General features: G+C 38.9%; 1 protein-coding gene across 1 annotated transcript in view; it reads right to left on the bottom strand.

Annotated features, from left to right (window-relative positions):
- The window catches only part of CDK14 (cyclin dependent kinase 14), a 563883-nt gene that overhangs the window by 125640 nt on the left and 413653 nt on the right, over positions 1–24590 (bottom strand). Inside the window, exon 11 of the mRNA XM_077766835.1 lies at positions 21209–21272. Coding sequence (XP_077622961.1) covers positions 21209–21272 — 64 coding nt within the window. The remainder of the gene's footprint in view (positions 1–21208; positions 21273–24590) is intronic.

The raw sequence follows: 24590 nt of genomic DNA, 5'->3' as shown, positions 1-24590 counted from the left end.
AAATATTTGGAAACCACATATCTAGTAAGAGGTTAATATGCAAACTATATAAAGAACTCCCATAACTCAATAGCAAAAAAACAAAACAAAACAAAAAAACCCAACTAATATAATTAAGAGGTGGGCAAAGGACCTGACTAGACATTTTTCCAAGGAAGATATTCAACTGGCTAGCAAGTACATGAAAAGGTGCTCAACATTACTAATCATCAGGGAAATGTGAATCAAAACCACATCACACAAGCTAGCATGGCAATTATCAAAAACACTAGCGATAACAAGTGTTGGTGAGAATGTGGAGAATGGGGAATATTTATACACTGTTGGTGAAAATATAAACTGGTTCAGCCAGTTTACCGTATGAAGGTTCCTCAAAAAATTAAAAATAGAACTACCATATGATCCAGCAGTTCCATGTCTGGGTATGTATCTGAAGGAAATGAAATGACTAACTTGAAGAGATTTCTGAACTCTTATGTTCACTGCAACATTATTCACAATAGCCAAGATATGGTAACAACCTAAGTGTCTATTGATGAATGAATGGATGAAAAAAATGTGGTGTTGTATATATACATATATATGGATATTATTCAGCCATAAAAATAAAGAAAATCCTGATATTTGTGACAACATGAATGGACCTTGAGGGTATTATGCTAAGTGAAATAAGTCAGAAAACAACAAATACTGTATGATCTCACTTATATGTGGAATTAAAAAAAAAACAAACCTGAACTCATAAAAGCAGAGAACAGACTCTGGTTGACAGGGGTAAGGGGTGGGAGGTAGAGAAACGGATGAAAAGCAGTCAAAAGATATAAATTTCCAGTTACAAAATGGATAAATTCTGGCGCCATAATGGAAAGCATAGTGAATTTAGTTCACAATATTGCATTGTATATTTTAATTTTTTATAGTTTTTATTTTTTATTTTTGAGACAAAGAGAGACAGAGCATGAGCAGGGGAGGGGCAGAGAGAGAGGGAGACACAGAATCTGAAACAGGCTCCAGGCTCTAAGCTGCCAGCACAGACCCTGATGAGGGGCTTGAACCCACAAACCGCGAGATCATGACCTGAGCCGAAGTCGGACACTTAACCGACTGAGCCACCCAGGCGCCCCTATTGCATTGTATATTTAAAAATTGCCAAGAGAGTAGATCTTAAAAGTTGTTACCACGGTGGGGAAATTGGGTGACTTAGTTGGTTAAGTGTGACTCGACTTCAGCTCAGGTCATGATCTCGTGATTCATGAGATCCAGCCACACGTCAGACTCTGCACGATTCTCTCTTGAGATTCTCTCTCTCCCTCTCTCTCTTCCCCTCCCTCTTGGGATCCTCTCTCTCCCTCTCTGCCCCTCCCTCATGTATATGCTCTCTCTCTCTCAAAAATTAACATTAAAAATAAAGTTCTCACCACAGACACACAAAGACTGTAACTATGTGAGTGATGGATGTGTTAATTAAACTTACTGTGGTATCTTCTTGTAATATATATATAAATATATGAACATATATAAAATCACTATGTTGTACACCTTAAACTGACACAATATTATATGTTAATTATTCCTCAATAAAGCTGGGATAAAAAGTGTTCTGAAAGGTAAAACAAAGAGATATAATGTAGACTGACCAGTGTGAGAGGAACACTTCAGATTAGGTTATGAGGGAAGGTGAGTTTCAAACAAAACAGTCAATCAACAAAATAAAGTTCCCACTGGAAATCTTGTTGGAGTTTCATTAAAGTATATATTTATCCAAAAGCATGATATAAAATCTTTGTATATAATAATATAGTATGTCTTTTCATTTAGACAGGATTTGTGTATATGCCCTCCAATAAAATTAAATCGTTTCTTTTTCATATTGATCATGTTGCTTTTACACAATTGAATACTTAAAGGCTTAATTCTGCTTAATATTAGCTAGTGTCTTTTTTCAGTGTTGTCTGACTTTAAAGGAGATAATCTAAGTGACTGATAATTGCTTTGGGGATGATATGTTTCCTGCATAAGAATAAACTTTAGGTAAGAAGAACAAAAAGAAATTTAAGAACACCCTCAGCTTCCTATTTCCTTTTTAAAAAAAAAAAATGTTTATTTATTTTTTGAGACAGAGAGAGAGAGCAAGTCAGAGAGGGGGAGAGAGAGAAATGAGAGAAATTCCAAGTAGGCTCTGTGCTGAAAGCAGGGCTCAAACTCATAAACCATGAGATCATGACCTGAGCTGAAACCAAGAGTCGGACACTTAACCGGCTGAGCCACCCAGGTGCCCCTCAGCCTCCTATTTCTAAACAAAAACTTTATCCAAACAGAATGACTGGAAGCAACGATTCATTGGTTCAACTACTATTTTCGAGCAACTACTGTGTCCCAGAAGTACTTCTTGGGGCTGAGGATATAGAAGGGAACCACATAGAAAACCTTCACGCAGGCAGGGAGTTCATATTCTAGCCAGGAAGTGCAAGGCTGGAGTGGGCCTGAGGGACAGATGGCTGGAGCAGACAGCCTAGGAGAAGCAAGTGGAGGCTGAGACAGAGAAGGGGCCCAAGGGCAGAAGACTGGCTCACGTGGAGCTGTTGTGGCCTGAGGGACACTATGTAGACATATTTTAAGGACCACTCTGGCTTCTATTTGGAAAATACACTATCAGAAGTGAGGATGGAAGCAGGGAGACCAAGAAAAGTTTCTTACAACTGTATGGGAGAGAGTTGATGTGCTTTGGGCTATAGTAACAAAGGGCCTGCAGTGAGAAGGGGTCAGTCTGCAAATCGTTAAAAGGCAGAGCAATAAGATTTATTGGTGGATTGGGTAGAGGGTATGACAGAAAAGTAGGAGTTAAGATGACTATAGACCATTTACTGATCTCCAATTTCTAGGTTTCAAAGATTTGGAATTTCATATTCAACTCAAATATTACCCTGAGAATACATTAATCTTTCCAGGCTGATTCAGAAAGTACTTAAAGTTTTCATGGAGTTTCAGAGTCATCATACAAGCAGGGATAAGTGTTAAAATATTTAATAGCCTGCAAGACATGGGCACTGGCCAATCAGTGCAGAAACTAGTCATTCTGCTATAATGGTGTACATTTGCAAAAGATCAGGCCTGACTACAAATATCCATTGATCTAAAGCTCTAGGTGAAAGTTACATAACAAACAATTATGTATTTATATGTCTCAAAAGATCATCTAATGCCTGAGTTTATTCCCTACTATCATCTCTAACTCATCTAATGCCTGAGTTTATTCTCTACTGCATTATAAAGTCACAACATAATTCAGCCAGTTGGCGTAGAGAAGAAATTTAAAGGCATCTTCTAGGTTTGAGGATTAACTGACAAAGAAAGGAGAAATGGGAAGAATGGTTCTCTTCATAAAAGTCTTTAAAAAATTATTATTATCTAAAGTCTGGTATTATAAAAGCAAGATATATTTTAAAAATTAATTACATCAAATGTTCTTGTAAAACAAATTTGATCTCCTTAACTTTGTACTTCCCACAAAGCAATTTAAATAATTTGCTATGATTTCAGGAGGAACAAGAATTCCATTACAGATAAAATTAATACAATCTTGCATTTACAAGTAAATTATTATTCTTCGCAATTAATGACTGCACATAAATATTAGTTCTAAGAATTGTCTCTATTTAGAGTTTGACAGGATATGTTAATAGAAAAATTTCTTCAGGAGTACAATATGTCAGACCGAGCTATGCATAAAAGAGCCAAAATTGAAATATGCCATATGAAAGCAGGAAAAAATAAGGAAGAATGAAGTATTCCTATGGCTACCTTCCGTCACTGTTCATATGAACACTTAATTCTTCTAGCCAGTGTTACCTGTGTACCTGCCTGGGTGCCAGGAGCTGCACTGGACACAGAGAAATGAATGAAGTCCTGGTTGTAGTTCAGTGGCACAGAAATGTAAATAAAGAATTACAAATACAGGGTGCACAGTGCTGCACTGTGGATATGGACACAGTCCCTTGGGAGCCCAGAGGCAAAGCCACTAACTGCATCTGTTTCTTTTCCAAATGAAGACAGGATAGACTCAAATATCTGAAGCTAGCCCCACTAAAACACAGGAGCTGCTCTCTTGTATCCAACATCTCTCAGATCTTAACTGCCAAAGTACACAATTTGAAATGGAGGGCTTTCTCACATTTTGTTTTTTTTTTTTTTGCCATGAACACACACTATGTTTATCATTCTATGAAAATATTAATTTTAAAAACTATTTTCGTGATGAACAAAAGTAATGTTCCATTAGAACAAATACAATGTAATTAGTCACGTAAGTTTTAAAAAACAAAAAGGGGCTGAAATCAGTGCTCTAAATCACTAACAGGTATGTCTGATAAAATATTCGACTGCCTGTGAATAATTTTATCAGATGATTCCCAGTTATTTGCATATGAGTGTTTTACACTGTTCTGCTTTAGTTAAGTTTACTCTGTCAGTTACCGCTTTAATGCCAGCTTTCTCTTTCCAATTATGTTTAAACTAGAAGTTTAGAATGTTGTGATTTAAAGCACTGGCTAACTCGGAGCATAACTGAGGAATGCAATTAATTTAGACCTGCAGGCTGGTTTTCACCTTCTCCTCTTATTGCAGGGACAGTGCAGAGGATGATCACACGCAGCGGGAGATGGGGGAGGAGAGCTGGGACACAGAAGAAATCACTCGCTTTGCGATATGATAGGGGTGAGAAGACAGAAAACTGGAAAGGTTTTCCCTCAAACTGGCGCACTTTGTTGAAATTCCATAGGAAAACAACTGGAGAACAATGACACGCATTCTAGTTTCCCAGCTTAAAAGAGCCAAATCTGCAATGGCTCGAGGCATTATGAAAGCATATTTTAACCCATAGGAAGAGAAAACTGAAACTGGAATTTACTCATTTGATTATAGGTAGGTACTGTAGATGTCAGGAAAATAATTTCAATTTTTTCCCCTCATTTCTTTCTCACCAGGTTTATTTTTTTTTTTTGTATTTTATGGGATACTGCCATGTTTTTAACTTCAATAACAAGAAAACATATGAGTAAATAATTAAATCAACCAACCAATTAAAAACCTCAAGTATGTTCAAAGGCCTTGAGAGGTGAAACCAGGGTTTGTAAGCTACCACTTTTCTTTCTTTTTGGGGGGAAGAGCAGCAATAGATGAGATCTTAAAAAGTCTAAAACATTCATTTATCTTTTACAAACAGATTTATATCATCCAATGTAAATAATATCATGAAACAATTCTTTTACAGATCAATATAAAAATGAGTAGGTCCAAAATGTCACAAGAAGTGTTAGATGTACCTGATAATTAACTCTTCTAAGCAATATATTCCAACATTCACAATTTAAATCTTTTAGGATTATTTTATATTTTAACGAATACATTTACTCTTTCTTACTGGGCTTGTAAGAATGTAGTATTAATTTCAGCAAAGAGCTGTGGCCATCCTACCACCTGGCAGAGGTGGTGAACCTGAGGCCTTCCTTTCTTAGGATTATTTCAGTGAGGCAAAAAGATCCTTGTTCTTTAGAAGGTGAACAAGGAACACAGTTATGAATCACTCTGGTGACATTCATTTTTAATTTTTTTTAAGTTTATTTATTTTTGAGAGAGAGGGTGCGAGCAGAGAAGGGGCAGAGACAGAGACGGAGACACAATCTGAATAGGCTCCAGGCTCTGAGCTGTCAGCACGGAGCCTGACATGGGGCTCGAATCCATGAGCCATGAGATCATGACCTGAGCTGAAGTCAGACGTTTAACCCAACTGAGCCTCCCAGGAACCCCCACTCTGGTGACATTTCAAATAATCACTCTTATTGCTTGCTGATAGTGCATATAATGTTCTTAAATCCTTTAGGCTAGAAGGCATGAGTATTCTTTCTTTCTCTCATTTATTCTACAAATATTTATCATGTGCCTACTGTCTGCCAGGGCCTGTTCTAGCACTGTGGACATAACATAGTGCACCAAATATGTGTGGTCATAAATGGCACACAATAAAACATGGGACTATACTAATGGATCATCAATAGAAGAAAGCTGTATTTAAAAGTATGAGCAAGAATTTTCATGCACACTTTACTTTCTTTTATTAGGAAAATTAAGCTAGCACTGAACATTTCAGGTGAGTCTGATCAGGACATAGAAAAGCCAGGTTTAAACCATCAACAGTTCTTAGAACAGAAGTAAAGCAATGTTCCTGCACAGAAGATGAGAGTTTACCTCAGACAGAGAGGGCTAAACTTCTTGCAAAATATGGGGATTTGAGAGATTTCAACTCCAGAAAAGCAGAGTGATCCAAATGGGCATTTTAGAAATAATATGTATGTTTGCACAACAGCCATTCACAGCTTTAACACATGTGATATCCCCAAAATACATAATGACTGAGATTTGACACAGGTCCAGTGTTATCAGCCAGAGGTTTTGACGTGACATATTAATGCTATACAGAATTGCACTGCCCTGTCACTGTCACCCAGAAGGCTACCTCAAAATGCTGAGCAGTCACCTTCAGACGTGAAGAGAGGAGACTGAAGCACTCTGACCCACCCTGGCTGCAGCAGATCATCTTTTAATTCCCAATGGTGTGAGTTTTAAAATAAGTAATCCTAAGCAACTTCTAGAAACAAACGTTTTACTATATTCATTAAATATTTTTACTTCTGATGGCTTGGCTTTTCTAACACACACACAAATATGGCTTTGTGAGTGCATATTCCCTGACGCGGTCTTCAAACTATCCAACCTAGAAGTCATGGAACACTTCCCTTTCCATAAGATGTTTTTCTCTAGAGAAGTAAAGTTTAATCATAAAAGTTTAATCATATTAAAGTCTGCAGTGTACTATTCATAAATAAGAAAGGTTTTGTGTCTCACTCTCCATGGGTCTCCACTCACACTTCCATCTAAACTCTCTTAAGGGAGAAGGAGATCAGGAAGAGGGCACTCAGCACCGCCAAGAGGCAGTGTGACTAATCAGGTAGTCTAACCCCTTCACTGTAGGTATGAGTAAACTGAGGTTAGAAAGGTCAGTGGCCTGAGGCCATGATGCAGGCTAGTGGCAGAAGCTGAATCAGGACTCTGCTCCCAGTTTACTTACTGTTCATTACTGAAGAGCCGGGATACCCAAGCCTCCTATTTGATATTTAGCAAACATTTTCTGTATATTAAGTAGTTGGCAAATAGAAATTCACTTTAGTCTTCACGACAACACCATGGGGGAGGGGTTACGGTTATCTCCATTTTACACATAGAGAAACTGAGATGGCGAGACACTGGGCACCTTGTCCGTGTTACACAGCTCATAAATAGTAGAGCTCAGATTTTTTTTTTTAAGTTTGTTTTGAGAGAAAAAGAGGGAAAGAGAAAGCGCATGTGTGAGGAGGGGTGAGAGAGAAGGAGAGAGAGAATCCCAAGCAGGCTCCACACTGTTAGCACAGAGCTCAATGTGGGGCTCGAACTCACAAATCATGGCATCATGACCTGAACTGAAATCAAGAGTCAGACCCTTAATCGACTGAGCCACCCAGGCACCCCCAAAGCTGGGATTTGAACCCAGACGTCTAGATGTGGAGTCTATGCTCTTAGCTACTATACCATGACACCTCTCTGTGCCTCCATTGGAGAGACTTGACATTTGACCTCAACAATGCACAAAGCCAGCAGCACACAAAGAGATCAAAGCTTCTGTAACCAGCAATACAAAATGCACACTTCCAAGTATATGACATTCTGGAAAAGGCAAAACTACAGAGACAGTAAAAAGATCAGTGGCTGGGGGAGTTAGGGGAGAGGAAGAGAGGAGTGGGCTGTGCACAAAGGATTTTTCAGGGCTGTGAAATTACTCTGTATGATACTGTAATGGTGAATACACACCATTATACATCTGTCCAAACCCATAGAAAGTACAATGTTCACCAAGAGTGAACTCTAACATAAGCTATGGACTCTGGGTTATAATGATGTGTCAATGTAGGTTCATCAATTATAACAGACGTACCACTATCATGGGGGATTGTTGATAACAGGAAAGCTGGAGGCTGTGACTGTGTGCAGACAGGGTGTATATGGAAAATCTCTACCTTCTGCTCAGTTGTGCTGTGAACCTGAAAGTGCTCTAAAAAATAGTCTTAAAAAAAACCATGCACAAAAACAATACTCTCCCCACTCCCACTGCATTTTCCACAATGCTGTCAGTGCATTAGCTTTTTGCCTAGGAGAACATATCTGCTTGTATTCATAGGAAATGCCAGACAATGTTTTCCAGGTTCTAGTAACCTTGGACATAATACTTAACAACAACAATAAACTTTTGGTGCCTCAGTTTCTCTATATCACAGATAGGAGTATTGACAGTACTTCCTTCGTAAAGTTACTGTGAGTGTTCAATAAGGAAATGCACCTCAAGAGCTGATAAGAGTGTCTGACACACAATAAGCATTCAGTACCTGCTAGTTATTACTACTACCATCAAACTATTATTGTTACACATGAAAAACTGACCGTCTTGTACCATGAAGTTATCCCTACACAAGGCAGACATATTGCATATGGAAAACAGTATTACTCTAGGGAGAGTAAATAGTCAAGCTTTCCTAAAGTACCTCTTTTGAGGTAACACTTAAAGAAAGGAATAAAAATTACAGGCACTTCAATGCTCTTCTAAATCCTTACATGTAATTTTGTGATTTTTTAATGCACTAGTGGACAGCAAAGATTAGTATTCTGAGAGAATAGTGATGGTCCTCTTTAACCATCGAGAGATTATTAGTTAGATTTACAAAGCTGGCTGTAGAGGTGAAAGCATATGCATCCCTACACATGTATGTCCTTTCTTAATAATCTCCATTGCAAACACTATCATTGTCTGTTAGCTAAAAAGATATTCGGCCAGTGCTGTCTCAAGGACAAGTGTAAGTGAAAGAAATTTCGTCAGGTTTTACAACTGAGCTAATTGCTAGTCGTCAGTCTTGAATATGTCTTACTTGAATATTTCGGGGTAAATTATTACTTGCATCATAAATAAATAAAGATTTTTCCTTTCATCTCTATACCAGTAAAAGAGTTATTATTTCATAGTTATGTATATGTCTTGCAAGAGCCATATGATAATGGCCCGAAGAAATTTTTAAAATCAACATCATTTTAAACAAATCAAGGCTGTGATTCACTTATTTTGGCCAGGGGTAGCTGATAAGCCTAGAAGTCATAAACCCTAGTATGGAAGATTGGATTATTATTCAGCAAATATTTCTTCTCACCTCTCTCCCCACTCCCACTTCAGGTGTGGGGTTTGATACGGTATTTGGTGTGAACAATGGATGTCAGTGGTATTGACACAGTGGAGGTTTGAAATGTGTTCTCTCCCTGTCTCTTGTCACAGGAAGAACACTATTTCATAGCTGCCATTCCAAGGAGGATAAGAGATGTGTGGAAAGACCAGAACCCAACCTGCATCTACCTTGGAGATGAACCCTGAAGAACCCAGACAAGATTAGCTGAAACCCAGTTCACCACACAGGTACAAGCATTTAACAGTAACTTGTCTGCATTTGGCACTGACTTAGCAGTGGTTTGTTCTGAGTTCTATCATGGCAGAATTGACTGCTATGTGTGGTTCTGGACCCGTGCTACCTTGTGGGGCTTTCCTCATGGAGCTTCAGCTTCATGCATCTTCCTGTCTTTTGCCCTCTTATAATGACCTCCTAAGAGAATTCACATGAAAGCATTTGGCAAACAGTCAAAAACTGTACAATGTAAATAGCATCACCAATCAATGGTCTGTCATTATTCTGTGTTTCTAAGGATTCCCAAATGCTAAAAGTTTTACACAAATTCTCAGATTACAAGCACCATATTGTTCTTTGTGCATTTCTAAAGTCCCAGGGACAGAGAAGACAAAATCCTTCCTTCATCATACCCTTGGTTCAATCACTGAGTCATGGATCTCTCACAGTTGTGTGGAATTACTGCTCAGGATGGTTAACTGCAAAGTTTAGCCTGTGGGACCGCACTCCTTCCCTGCAAACACAGTTAACTACTCACAGTACCGGGTTTGGGTCAGACCCAACTTGAACGCAGGAATCAATTTGTCTTGTTTTAGATATGAACTTCCAATTGTCTGTCCCCCTACCTAAGATCTTGAGTTTTAAAGATTTTGGAAAGATGTTTAAAAGTTCAGGGTCAGGATACATGGAGGACCTTTTGTAATGCATAGATTTCTAGTTATACATTTGCTGGCACTATTGTGAGTAGGATGAATATAAAACATCATGTTGCAAATTAAAACAGTAACAAGTGTATGGCTGGTTTAGAGTAATGTGAATGGCACTCTAACAACTCAAATGTTCTCTTTTATAAGGAAATGACAATTCTTTCAGTCCACATCTTCATTCGATTCTGAACTCACCCTTAGGCTAAATTTCTACTTCTTTTCTTAGACATGATGTTAACCAAATCACACACGTTGGACAGTATACAAGGATTTTAGTTCTGTTTTGGAGGGCGGGCAGTAGGATTATTGAAGAGATGGAGAAATCTTTACGTGGTGACTGGAATTCCATACAACTTTGGTGAGATGAGGTGTAGATAATTCCCCAACTGAGTTTACAAACTTCAGAGGGTGGAAGTAATGAAACCAGTCTACTTAGGATTTCATTTTGTTTTGTTTTGATAAGGCTGCCATCAGAAGGTCTTCATTTCTCCTTGAAATTGTAATCTTATTACATTTTCTTTGGCATTTTCTAGACGCTTTGCTGGTTTCTATCATTACTAATGCCCTCTAGTGAAAATGCATAGGAAATTCTTCAAGCAGATTCAGGGAAACTAAGTACAGATAGTCCTGGCTTTGCACTGAAATGGGTTTCTGCAGTTCATAAAGATCATTTCCCCCCACATATCTGTCTACTGGGGAGGAACTGAACTGTTATTTTATGTTTTTTAGTGATTATCAAGATTTTGGGCTGTTTCCTATTTTTATTTTATAGCACTGGCCATTTCTATGGCTTATTTCATAAAACATCCTTGGTCAGCTCTAACCCCCACGCCAATAACATCACTGTTAACTGGTGTGACAATAATTTCCCCCAAGCCCATACTTGCCATTATAGACCCTTCTCAACCCAGAGCTGTAGACAAAAATTCTCAATCAAAAGGAGTTCACACTTTTTAGGTGCAGCCTATTTTTACCTGTGCAATAGGTCCGTGACGTTTTGTAGCCAGTGGGTCCTTTTGAAAATCTAAAACATCAGCTTCCTTCCCTACTCAAAAACCTTTCCTGCCCAATGATTCTTCTTAGACTTCAAATAAAGTTTTAAGTCCTCACCTTGGCCTACCAGAACCCACCCCTCTGAATCATCTGTGGCTCTGCATGGTCACACTTCTCCACCACACCAAATCATAAGCTGCCTACTCTCTGTCTCTCAGTTAGCACATAAGCTCTGTACGGAAAGAGGTTTTATCTGCTTTGCTCACGACTGTGTCTTCAGTCCCTACAGTCTGCCTGGCACACAGTGGAGGACTCGACAAGAATCCTAACTATGACAGTATCGGAAGCACGTTACTGCTGACTGAATGTGGCCTCTCAATGCTGGCAGCCACCAGTGACCTCCCAGCACCACTGCCACAATCAGAGAGTGTGAAAAAATAAAGGCAATCTTCTCTTCCTGTCATGTTTAACCTTTTCTAAATCTTCCTCTGCTCTATAAAGTTCACTTCCTTCATAAATTTACTCATTAACTGGCTTTTTCACTACTTGACCAGAGTGGCATTTATTGTTGGGAGGAGGCACTGCAATGTTGGAGAAGGTGGAGGTTGACGGTGGGTGGAGACAGTCTAAATGTCCTAAGCCTTGGGTCAAGCAGACCCACAGAGTTTTTAGCAATAAAATCTGAGATAAGAGTCAGATATTTGAATAATTTTCAAAGTCCATTTTTATAACCATCACATAGTTACACCCTTGTACACCCAGATGTAACCCGTGGTCATTACAGTTGCTATCAATCAGTTTTTAAAAAAAACATAAAAATGATTCTTGAGATAAAGCATAAAGGGCGAGTGGGAAAAAATTAGTAGGCAGTGGACACTGTATAAACGGTACAAAATATTATTTTGTAGTTACATCCCCTTAGCAGTTTATAAGTACTTTTATATATCAAGTATACAGCTAGCTCAGATCTTCTCAAAGATAGGTAGAGTATAAGTAAATACAAAGCAAAACAGAGAATGTAAAAATAGATTATCTCATTTAATTTCCATGGGACTTTGTGAGCTGGATGGAGCAGAATGATTCTTCTGGAAGAGCAAGGAAGATGTCTCTGCATGTCCACAGGGGCTCCCTGACTAAAGGTGTGATCTCTGAAGGGCAACATCTGGCATGAAGATGTCCTCCTTTCAATCTTTCTGCACTGAATATTCCACACAACAGTTTCTGCTTTTCTATCACCTTCTTAAAGACTAGGGGAGAAGCCAAGAATGCAAGTCAAGGCTAAGGGTCCAAACTTCCTTAGGTCTGCATTCATGAAACTGGGTAATTCCCAGAATATGTACTAAGGACTGCATATCTGAAGCTAACCATCCACAGGGGGCATTTTGGAGCTGGCAACTTATTGAAAGCACAAGGTTAAAGGGCTTAAGATGCCCCTCTTCACAGGTGGAGGATGGTTCTGGTATCTGTAAGAAGGTATAGATTTTCCCAAGATGCTACAATGCAGGGCTGAGAAGAGCCTGACAGTTCTCCCTCATACCCATGTGTTTGGGAAACCCATCTGAAGAGAAGCACAGGCAGGGGTGAGAATACCAGGCTGGCAACTGGCAAGACCTGGGGTTGAGTTTTGGCTCCACTACATCCTGAAGATGTAGCCTTGGGCAAGCCACACAGTATCTCTGAACTTGAGTGTCTTATCTGTAAAATGGGATAAACATTTTAGGGCAACAACATTATAATAACTCAGAGTTACTCCAAATACCAATTGAGTTAATACATTAAAATGTCTTGTAAAAATAAAATGCCACATAAAATGTAAGATGTTGTCACCATGGCATCCTATTTCTTTCTTTCTTTTTTTTTTTTTACAGATTATTGTCAAGTTGGTTTTCATATAACACCCAGTGCTCATCCCCACAAGTGCCCTCCTCCCTGCCCATCTCCCCCATCCCTTCCCCCCCACACCCATCAGTCCTCAGTTTGTTCTCAGCATTCAAGAGTCTCTCATGGTTTGCCTCTCTCCCTCTCCCCCACTTCTCTCCCATGGTCCTCCATTAAGTTCCTCCTGATCCTTCTATACATGCAAACATACGGTATTTGTCCTTCTCTGCCTGACTTATTTCGCTCAGCATAACACCCTCAAGGTCCATCCACGTTGCTACACATGGCATGGCATCCTATTTCTAAAAGAATGTATATATTCCCTCTGGAATTAAGTCTGGATCTAGCTTCTGGGCCCCAGTCAGGCCTGAATAGGCAGGACTTGAGAAGTTCTTCACCTCATTACAAAACCTTGGTATAACTAAGTCATAGTATCTATCTATATTTTTAGATTTCCTTTATTTCTTTCATTTCTTTTTTATTAACCTGGTTCTCTACACATACTCCTTTTCTTTCTTTTTTTAAAAAAAAGTAAGTATAGTTGACAATACAATTTTACATTAGTTTCAGGAGTATAAATGTAACTCAACATCTGCATACATTATTCTGTACTCACCACAAGCGTAGCAACCTTTTGTCCCCATACAACACTTTTACAATACAACTGACTATATTCCCTATGCTGTGTTTTTTATTCCCGTGACTTACTCATTCCATAAGTGGAAGTATCTCCCTGTATCTCCCACTCCTCTTCCCCCATTTTGCTCCCCCCACATTCTTCCCTCTGGCAATCATCAGTCTGCTCTCTGTATTCATGGGTCTGTTTCTGCTTTGCATTTATTCATTTGCTTTTTTTTTTTTTCAAGTTTTTATTTGAATTCCAGTTTGTCAACATACAGTGCAATATTTGTTTCAGGTGTAGAAACAAATACTTTCAGGTGTATGTAGTGATTCATCACTTATATACAACACCCAGTGCTCATCACACAGCCCTCCTTAGTGCCCATCACCAGTTGGCCCATCCCCTGCCCACCTCCCCTCTGGCAACCAACTGCATTTAAGTGAAATCATATGGTATTTGTCTTTCTCTGTCTGTAACTGGGTCCATATTTAAATGTTGTCTTTAAGGTCAATGTGACTAGTGGCTTAGTCGGGGGCACCAAGCTTAAAATACTACCATTCTGCAATTTGTCTCTGATGGCAAATTTTTCTTTTATTTCACTTCATTCACTGAAAAATATTCTATCTTTATCGAATTTTCTTTAATCAAAAGCTTCTCATATTAGATAACTTTTTCATAAGAATAATATAATCACTTTAGAAATGCTCTGTACCCTTGCTTGATTTGGGAACATAGATATATTTTAGTCTAAATCTTATTTCTTTTAATTGCTTGTGGTCTAGCAACATTTTTTTCTTCCTGAATTTTACAGTGCCTTCCTTTTTTAAACTCGTGAGTAACAATTTGTCACTAACGGAATGCTGGTGAATGCCCCTTTTGTTGGAAGCACTTAAGAGATGAATAAAAATATCATATATGGGAGTCTACATGCTATTTTGAGGCCAAACTACTTTATACAAAGTGGTATTTGTGGTTCTACGTATTTCACTAACTCCCAGAGATCAAATCCTCTCTGGTTTCCTGTTATTTTCTTTATAGACTAATTGTCAATACAATTCTCATTGGAAAAAGGTCAGTGAGAAATCGTGGCATAGTAATCAGGGTACAGACGCAGTGGCATAGCCTTCCATGGTGTATGCTGGAAAAAAAGAGCACTGCACTGAAACCCAGGATGACTTAGGTTGTATGTCCACTTTGGAGAGATCCCTTCATATCTCTGACCCCAGGTTCCTAATCTTACAAAGGAGAGAGTGAGGACTGGATGCTCCCTGGAGCTTCTTCCAGCTTTAATGTTCAGTTTGTTTAAATAGTTACGGCACAACCAAAAACAGTGCTTCCGCTCCCAAGCCCTGAGGGTCTTCCTCAACAGGAGGAAATCCCAAAGTCTACTGAGCACTCTCGGTCACCCACACAGATTCCACCAGCCTGGAGAGCCTCATATGTCTACCTATGTTCTGCCCTGATTTAGGATCACCACAATTCTGCAAAGCATAAAAAACACGTCAAGTATGTATGCGATGAGTTTTTTTAAAAATAGTAATGCTAAGTCTGCCTTACATAACAAAGAATTTCACTCGTCACTTCACTAGAGGTACATAAACCATGTTGCCTCTGTCAAAGTAAAGCAGAGGTAGGTGAAACGGGCAGGAGAAAGTGATCCTGGGATTCACATGGGAAAGCCTCTTACTATCTCAGGGGGAAACTGAAGCACACAGCACTGTGCACAAGTGTCCCATTAATGAGTAACTATGAAACAAGCAAAGGGAAAATTGTCTTACAGTGGGCGTTTTTACTTTGTGTTAGGGAATGGGGCTTGGACAGTGATGAATCTAGTCAAAGGCAAGAGAATTACTGAAATGCTAAGAATAACCTCCCACCTCTGAGGCTGGCCCACAGCAAGCACTCCAAGCACAGTGATAAAAGGAGACACTCTGATGTAAGAGAGAGGGAGGAGGAGAGGAAGGAAAAAGGGGAGGAGGGAGAGACTCCTACTTTTAAGACCATATACCAAAGAACCCTGAAGTTGAGGGAAAAGAATGGGAAGGTAATCAGGTTCAAAGCAACTGACCCACTTCCCACTTCTTTGAAGAGAAATTTAAATAGAAGGAAATAATGGAAAAACACCACCTCCCCCCATTAGACTCCTTATTATATGTAACACACACATGTATGTATATATGTGTGCACATGTGTGTTACATATTGACTTATTTATTTTATGTGGCAGTGGCCTGTTCCGGCTGCCTGGTTGCTATGGGAATAAGCGAATTCCCATAGGAAGTTAAAGAATGAGGTTGAGGAATTTGGTGTCAGCATAAATGTTAAGAGCAGAAGAGGATATATCCAGACTGAATACTAAAGAAAAAGACCCAGTTGTTACCCAATTGTTCCTTTAATATATTCGCAATTGTTCTTAAAAATGTTTCTCTAGTTTTGCCATATGTTCTAAGGGAAAACCATGTTAAGTTCTCTGTTTAATCAAGAAGTTGGGAAGGTAAATAGTTTTATTCATGGCACATTTTATCATCTCTCTCCTAGACTCCTGCCACAGTCTTCTTGCTGGTCTTCGTGCTTGTGCCTGGGCCCCCCCCCATTCTCAACACAACAGACAAAGCAATCTCTGTAAAATGCAATCCAGATCGTGTGCAGCCTTGTTCAAAATCTTCCAGCACTTTCTATCTGGTTCAGAGTAAATGATGAGGGACTCCTACCATCACAGTCCTTACTGTGTCTGACCTGATTTTATACCTTCCCCTTCCCACTTTAGGACCTCTTTGTACGTGCTGTTCTCTTTGTCTGGAAAATATTTTTGTGGCCCTCTCTCTCTCATGTCCTGGAGTCAAATGTCATCTTTTCAGCGAGGTCTTCCTTGATTATATTTATAATTTAAAATTGTGAACTGCCCCCTTTGCTGGCACTTCCTGAACCCATTTCTTCTTCCATATCCCTTCAGGGTACTCATTGCCATGTAGTATACTATATATTTTATGTATTACATGTCTCTCCTATATATCAGGGACCTGTGTGGTTGTTTTTTTATCCACTGCAGTGTCCCTACTCCCTAGCCATATACATGGTACTCAATAAATATTGTTGAATAAATAAAGAAATTGGACTTATTCTACAGAAGTTAACTATATGGATTAGTTAATTAAAAACAACTGCAACAACAAAGATCTTCTAGGTAATTAGAGTAGAATATGTTAAAAGCAAGAGACTCAATTTTCTAGCTTTTATTCGTGACTTAGATCATAGCTATAAAATAACCCTTTTGAAAATAAGTTTCCTGGGGTGCCTGGTTAGCTTAGTTGGTTAAGCAGCCAACTTCTGCTCAGGTCATGATCTCGCGGTTCGGGAGCTCGAGCCCCATGTCAGGCCGGTATCAGTTGTGCTGACAGCTCAGAGCCTAAAGCCTGATTCGGATTCTATGTCTCCCTCTCTCTCTGCTCCTCCCCAACTCATGCTCTGTCTCTCTCTCAAAAATAAATAAACATTTAAAAAAAAAGAAAATAAGGTTCCTTACAAAGGTATACATATATAAATTTGTACATATATTTCTAATAGCAACTGATCTTTTAAAAAATATAATGACTGCCTTGCTCTAAACCACCATAGCTTTTGTTCTCATAAGGCAAAACTTATTCAGTTAAGCAAGTCAAGTAAGATATGAGAGTGAGGATTATTTTCAAAATGTTTTCTTCAATATGTAAAGAACCCATAGAACCTGATAAGAAAACAAAATACAACTCAAGTGTAAAATGGGCAAAAGATATTAACTATTCACAGAAAAGGAAATGAAAGTGATCTTGAAACATATAAAAAGATGCTCAACCTCATCATAAAAAGGAGCATGAAATTAAAAATTGTGTTGAGATTCCTTCTGTCACCTAATAGATTGGCAAACTCTACAAGTTTTGGAGTGGAGAAGCAGTGTTCTCATACATGTCTGGTAACAGAGCCAACCAGCACCATCTCTTTGGATAACAATTTGACAGTGTTCCAAATTGTAACTGTGTATATGTACTGATACTTAACCCTACCTCTGGTAATTTATCCTTCAAAATATACCTGCATGCATGCAACGTGTGTGTGTGTGTGTGCGTGTGTGTGTGCGCGCGCGCGAGTGCATGTCTGTGTGTATGCACAGGGTTATGATATTTATACTCACAAAAGTCTGGAAACCCAAATGCCCATAGGAGAGAACTGGTTCAATTCATACAATGGAAAACAACACAGCTGTACAAGGAGATGGAAGGTCCACTGGCCTCCTCTATACAGTAATATGACAAGACTTACAGGATGCATTAATGAGACAAACAAGACCCAAAATTGTGTTTAATATTGAAACTAATAAAATGGGGGCCTGTGGTGGTGGCAGTGGTTTTGGGGAAGTGAGAAGATGGCAGACAGGCCTGGGAAGGCTTTGCACCACATTGTTTGATATCTTCTTTTTCATATTATTTGATGTCTTGAGTTGCTTAAATTTATTAGCTATTAAAAAATTAAGCCAAGTATGTATGATCCAGCAGTCACACACCTTGGTATCTGTTCAAATGAGTTGGAAGCTTATGTCCACACAAAAATCTACATACAGGTGTTTATAGCATTCTTATTCATAACTGCCAAAGCTTAAAACAATCAAGATGTCCTTCAGTAGGTGAATGGATAAATAAAGTGAAATATATCACGATAAAGGAATAGTTAGCACTAAGAAGAAATCAGCTATCAAGGGTGAGGAAATAGAAAGACAACTTAAGTTCATATTACTAAGTGAAAAAAGCCAATCTGAAAAGGCAACACCCTGTATGATTTCAACTTTATGACATTCTGGAAAAGGCAAAATGATGGAGACAATTAAAAAAAAAGTGGTTGCCGGGAGTAGGGGGCTAGGGAGGAATGACAGGCAAAGCACAGAGGATCTTGAGGGCAGTGAAACTACTGTGTAATATGCCCTATATTACTATACTACTACTACTCTGTAGTATGCACTATAATGGTGCATACATGTCATTATACATTTGTCTAAACCCACAGAACATACAACAGCAACAGTGAACCCCAATGTTTACTAAGAACTTTGGATGATGATAATGATGTGTCAGTTTAGGTTCATCAAACTGTAACAAACGTACCACTCCAGTGAGAGATGTTGATAACAGGTGTGTATGCGTTGGGGCAGGCATATAGGAGCAATCTCTTTACCTCCTGCTCAATTTTGCTGAGGCTTTATAAAACTGTTCTTTAAAAAATCTATTAAAAAAACCCACAAAAGTATGTCCTTAAGGTTCAAGCTCTTTTGCTTTCCCTCTGACTTTCTAAGCCACTCTTTGGGGGTAGTAAAAGGAGGTGCAGAGTAGGGGTGGGACAGGTAGACCCTAGCACTGGTATTTTTCTCCTCTAGGAATGCATTTCTTCCCTTGGAGGATGAGGTCCAGGAAGTCAGAGACTAGGACTCCCTTAATGGGCCTGATTAAATTTATTTATTTTGAGAGAGAGAGAGAAAGAGAGAGCGCACAGGAAAGGGGCAGAGAGAGAGAGAAGGAGAGAGAATCCCAAGCAGGCTCTGAACTGACAGTGCAGAGCCCAACCTAGGGCTCTAACTCACAAACTCTGAGCTTATGACCTGAGCCGAAATCAAGAGTCGGTCTAAGCCACCCAGACACTCCCATGTCTATTTTTATCCACAAGTTCCAAGCTTTGCCTGGAATATCTTTCTTGTTTTTCAGCACTCATGCCTTTCACCATCTAAAAGTGTCATTCTTCTGGTCCCCCATTACCTTTTATGTATGGTCTGTCTTGACACTTGTACATAATATTAAATAACTTAAACATATATGCCTTAATTTCTCTACGTTCTACTCTGGAAAAGTCATATAAATAGTGTCTGTTTTAAACATTCAGTATAATTTAGGGCAACAAATATATATTGAACACCAAAATATGAACAATGCACAGTTCCCAATTTGTTAGCCTAACTTGCGCTACATCATAGTACTTTCCAGAACCCATTTAATAAATGGTTTTGTACGTTGTTGATGAAGATTAATTCTATTCACACCAAAAGAAACACATTACTCCATCTTTTCTAGTGCAGACTTGGCAGGCCAAATGACTGTCTTAATTATTCCTCTCTGCATCTAACTTTTTACTTGAAATCTTTTCGTATCCTCCTCTATTTTATTTTCCTAGGACTTGAGATTTTAGATCCCAACATGGGGAAGCTAACCTTTCACAGCCCACATTTGGAACATTTATAAAGAGCTGTGTTCTCAGACTCAGATTAGGAAGCTGGAGCAGTTAGATGGTACTTCTTGCTTGGTTAAGAAAAAGAAGAAAAATAAGCCCATCTTAAATTGTGAAGTTTCTATAGTCTTTCAGAACATAGAAGTTAACTTAAAATTTTCAGTAAGAGTACAAAGAGTCCTTGGGGCAGCTCAAGAAGACAGAGAATTCTCTGCACACTGTACACTTTCAGAAGAAAAGTACTGAAAATAAAAATAGTTTCCCAACTCAGTCATTCTTTGGGATTGATAATTTATTCCTGATGGTGCCCCAAAAGAGGGGAAGGGAAGCAAGAGAATAAACTTGGCTCCCATAAGAGAAATTATTCATAGCTCTTTTCCCTCATAAAATAATAGACTATTAGATCTTCTATAAAATCCCTTTCAGTAATTTTATTGTTGGTAATTTTATTGTGGGTCTGCACTTTATAATCTATGTTTTGTAAGAGAGCAAAGGGGAAAAAAAACCCAAGAGAATTATCTTACAATAATACCTTCCATTGATTTTCATTAAATTTCCAATTCCAAACTTTTCATGTCTCCTATAAAAATTTTAAATTACCATGTTTCAGACAGATTCTTTTTCTGAGTGTAATCATTAAAACTGAAAGTTTCTTCACTGCCACCTACTGGTGAAGAAAAAAATAACAATTTATTTTAAAGGTTCGGCTTTTTTCTCAGATTTTCCAGTTTAGAGGTTTAAATATTTTACACTAAAAAAGATTGCATGTGGTCCAACAGACATTCATAACATCTTATATGTTCAAATTCAAACTAATTGACTATGTACCAGTAGTTTTTAAAAAACAAGTCAAAATGTAAAGTTTTCATTTTTACAATTTAATACTTTTCCTAGTATTTTTGCAAGGAATCACGCAGACAGATCATAGTACCCGGCTTTAAATTTTGTTGTATAGACATGGATGTTAGTCAGATGACAAAATGGTTACATTGAGATTAGCCAGTCAACTCAAGGGAGGTATATACAGTAAAAATCTCTCATGAGGAAATGTCATTAATTCCATCTTTACAGACAAATAAACTAAAAACAAAAGGGCACCTCCATCAATAGGCAGAATATACAATGGCAAGTAACCAAGATTTTTCAAGGTATAAGATGTACGCTTGAGGGGAAACACCTATCTATTCACTATGCAAAGAGGAAGAACTTATGTTATTTGTAATTAATGAAACATACCTGGCTTAAAATGTGGTAAAGAATGAACTCCAGGCCACGTGTCCTCATTTGGCGTTCCAAGAACCTAGTGGAGAGCAGGAAATTGTGGAAACAGACTTATTATTTCCAAACCACTCAAAATTCTCCAGTGTAGAAAAACAGTACACTACATATGATGAAACTCCGGATTTTTTTTTTCCATGATCGTGTGCCAGGAATTTTATTTCAGTATAAACAAACCCCAGACTAAAAACTAAAGAGCCACTCAAGATGAATGTCTGCATTTGAACAAATGCAGCTGAATGCAGTAAGTTTAATCTGCTGTACTTTATCAACTCCAAACTTAGTAGATAGGCTTAGGACTCAAACGATAAGTTGTTAGCTCCACAGAGCTGAACAGAATATGTATATGTCCCTCATGATTCCTGCATGAGCTTTTATCCTTCACTACAGTATAAGATGTCTGACTGCTTAACAGTTGTAAGAATTCTGTCATTTCTTCCCCCAAATCCTCTGTCTAAGCATCACAATGTTTCTAAGAAGGACAGACAGCTTGGGATGCTCATTCTCTATTGGCCATATTGCTCATTTCAATGAACATCTTTACGTGGCTTAGGATTTCCTCATCCCCAAATATGGCACTCCCTACACATGCTCCTCTCTTAATCCACATTGTCACCTTCTCTCTCCATCTATTTTTCTATCATCACGATGTTTGCTCTGGCTGAAGGGCAATCTCAGCTGTATAACTGGGTTCACTCTATGTGAACATTCAGGTCCACCATCAGTAGCTGTTATACTCATCGATCATGGTAAATCACCAATAGTGAACACTGGAGTTGGAGAGTTAGAAGCTCAGACCCTGAAGAGAGACTTCTTAGGTTCAAATCCTTACTAGTCGTGTGATCATGGGCAAGAAATAACCTCATTGGTTCCTCCCTGAACTGAACTTTCAATTTCCTTGTCTGTAAACTGGGGTTGACAATAGCACCTACCTTGTTTGTGGCGAGAACACTACCCTCTCCCCGCCCCCCTCCAGCATGAGTATTATGTAAATACTAGATATTATTCAAGGTACCCCTAGAAAACAGTGTCAGGTCAGGGAGGCACCGGCCATGAAGGAGAATATAGTGACCCCCTCCCTGTTTGTGAGAGTCAGTGCCACATGCTGTATGTAACTCAAACTATGATGGACCAACATGGACCATCTAACAAGTTAGGAAGGGCAAGAGATAAAGCCATAAGCTGGCAAAAGAGGAGGAACGACAGATACCATGGAAGGAAATTAAGCATATTCACTTTATCTGAGGATTAGCAGGTACTCATAAGCAATAAGGAAATACAGAGCTCCAATCATTTATGTATTATTTACAAGGGGACAGGGCTGTCATGTCAAAGGTTAACACACATACAGTGAGTGTTTCACTCACTGCTTCCTACTCTAGTGAATCAGGATTAAATACATTATTACATTCACCCACAGAAACACTACATCTGGGTTCTGGAATGAGATAATATAATTCTTTTCCATTGTAACTGGTTAATTTTGCAAGCACTAAACAAGAGTAACATCAATACGCACATCTACACAAAGAAAGCCACACTATGGATGCGATGGGTGGGAGGTGAGCAGGCAAAACTCCTTGGGGGACTGTAAGATAGGAAAGGAGACAGAGACACTGAGTCTGACATGAACCACTGCAGTAACAGTCTGCAAAAGGCACTTCCCTTCTTTTTTTTTTTTTAAATATTTTTTATTAAAAACTTTTTTCAGTATTTTTATTTATTTCCTCATTTAGAGAGAAAGAGAGCAGGACAGAGGCAGAGAGAGAAGGAGAGAGAGAGAATCTTGCATGTCCCCGCAGTGTCAGCACAGAGCCTGATATGGGGCTCGAACTCATGAACCAATGAGATCATGACCTGGGCTGAAATCAAGAGTTGAACACTTAACCAACTAACTCACCCAGGTGCCCCAGTACTTCACCCTTATTTTCACTAATTCCGACTATTATTTCAAGACACGGAGACAACCAGGCTTGTGGGCAGTGCAAATAGCTCATCTAAGCAATGCTCCACTTTGAGCTTCCACTAAAATCTGCCATCAAAGTCTTGAAGGACCCTAGCAACTAAAGGCAGGAACTTTCAGCTCAAAACCATGACTTGATCAAAACCAATCCATCACATATAACACAGACCCTCTGGTGGTTTTAGAAACAACAGAAAGTCAAGCCAGAACTTGAATCTTGTTCTCTCACTCTTAGTAAAGGTATGGTTATGACCCTGACTGTACCTGTTTCTACAAAACCTATTCGTGTTAGCAAAACTTCTTCATAGGCACCATTTCTGTCCATATCCAGTGCTGTTTCAAAGTGATTATCAAATATTACGGCCATCTCATAAAAGTAACCCGCAAAGAGAAAATACATAAGACTTTTAAAAAACTATTATTAGGGGCGCCTGGGTGGCTTAGTCGGTTAAGCGTCCGACTTTCGCTTAGGTCACGATCTCGCGGTTCGTGGGTTCGAGCCCCGCGTCGGGCTCTGTGCTGACTGCCAGCTCAGAGCCTGGAGCCTGTTTCAGAGTCTGTGACTCCCTCTCTCTCTGACCCTCCCCTGCTCACGCTGTCTCTCTCTCTCTTAGAAATAAATAAAAAATATTTTAAAAAAATAAAAATAAATAAAAAACTATTATTATAATGCTGAATGATGAGACTCCACACCTCAAATTCTCCTGTCTACAACTCCTGGGTCAGTTGCATAAGACATATAATGTGGGCAGAAAGTGAACAAAGGAAAAAAGAGTTGAAAATCAGTCTTGCTTCCTATGAAAGCCTTTTTGGGAAGGCAATCTAGGTTAAAGGTATGGTTAGAGATGATAAGCTATGTGTGCACTGAAGAAAGTGGGTGTATGTTGTCTCTGATGTCAGATTTACATTTATATTAATTGACTAAGACACTTTTTGTTAAAGTTTATTTGTTCAGTTTGAGAGAGAGAGAGAGAGAGAGAGAGAGAGAGAAAGCAGGGGATGGGCAGAGAGAGTGAGGGAGAAAGAATCCCAAGCAGGCTCTGGGCTGTCAGTGCAGAGCCTAATGCAGGGCTTGATCTCCGGAACATGAGACATGACCTGAGCTGAAACCAAGAGTCAGATGCTTAATCGACTGTGTCATCCAGGTGCCCCCAGGACACTTTTAAGTTAGAATAAGAGTACTCTCTAAAAGTAAAAAGTAATCTTTTGCAAATACAGTGCAGAAGAAAATAGCACCATCGACATTTCAAATGTGATCCCACATCTGTAAATAGGCAGGTTGATAACGTCTGAAGGGGCTTTCAGTCTTCAAATGACAGACATGCCATGATACGTTAAAAAGTGTTCTACACAGTCATTTTTTTTCTCCCTCCTCCA

The sequence above is a fragment of the Crocuta crocuta genome, unplaced genomic scaffold (genome assembly GCF_008692635.1).
Source record: "Crocuta crocuta isolate KB4526 unplaced genomic scaffold, BGI_CrCroc_1.0 scaffold165, whole genome shotgun sequence".
NCBI classification, from domain to species: domain Eukaryota; kingdom Metazoa; phylum Chordata; class Mammalia; order Carnivora; family Hyaenidae; genus Crocuta; species Crocuta crocuta.
This window is presented reverse-complemented; position numbering and strand designations above follow the sequence as displayed.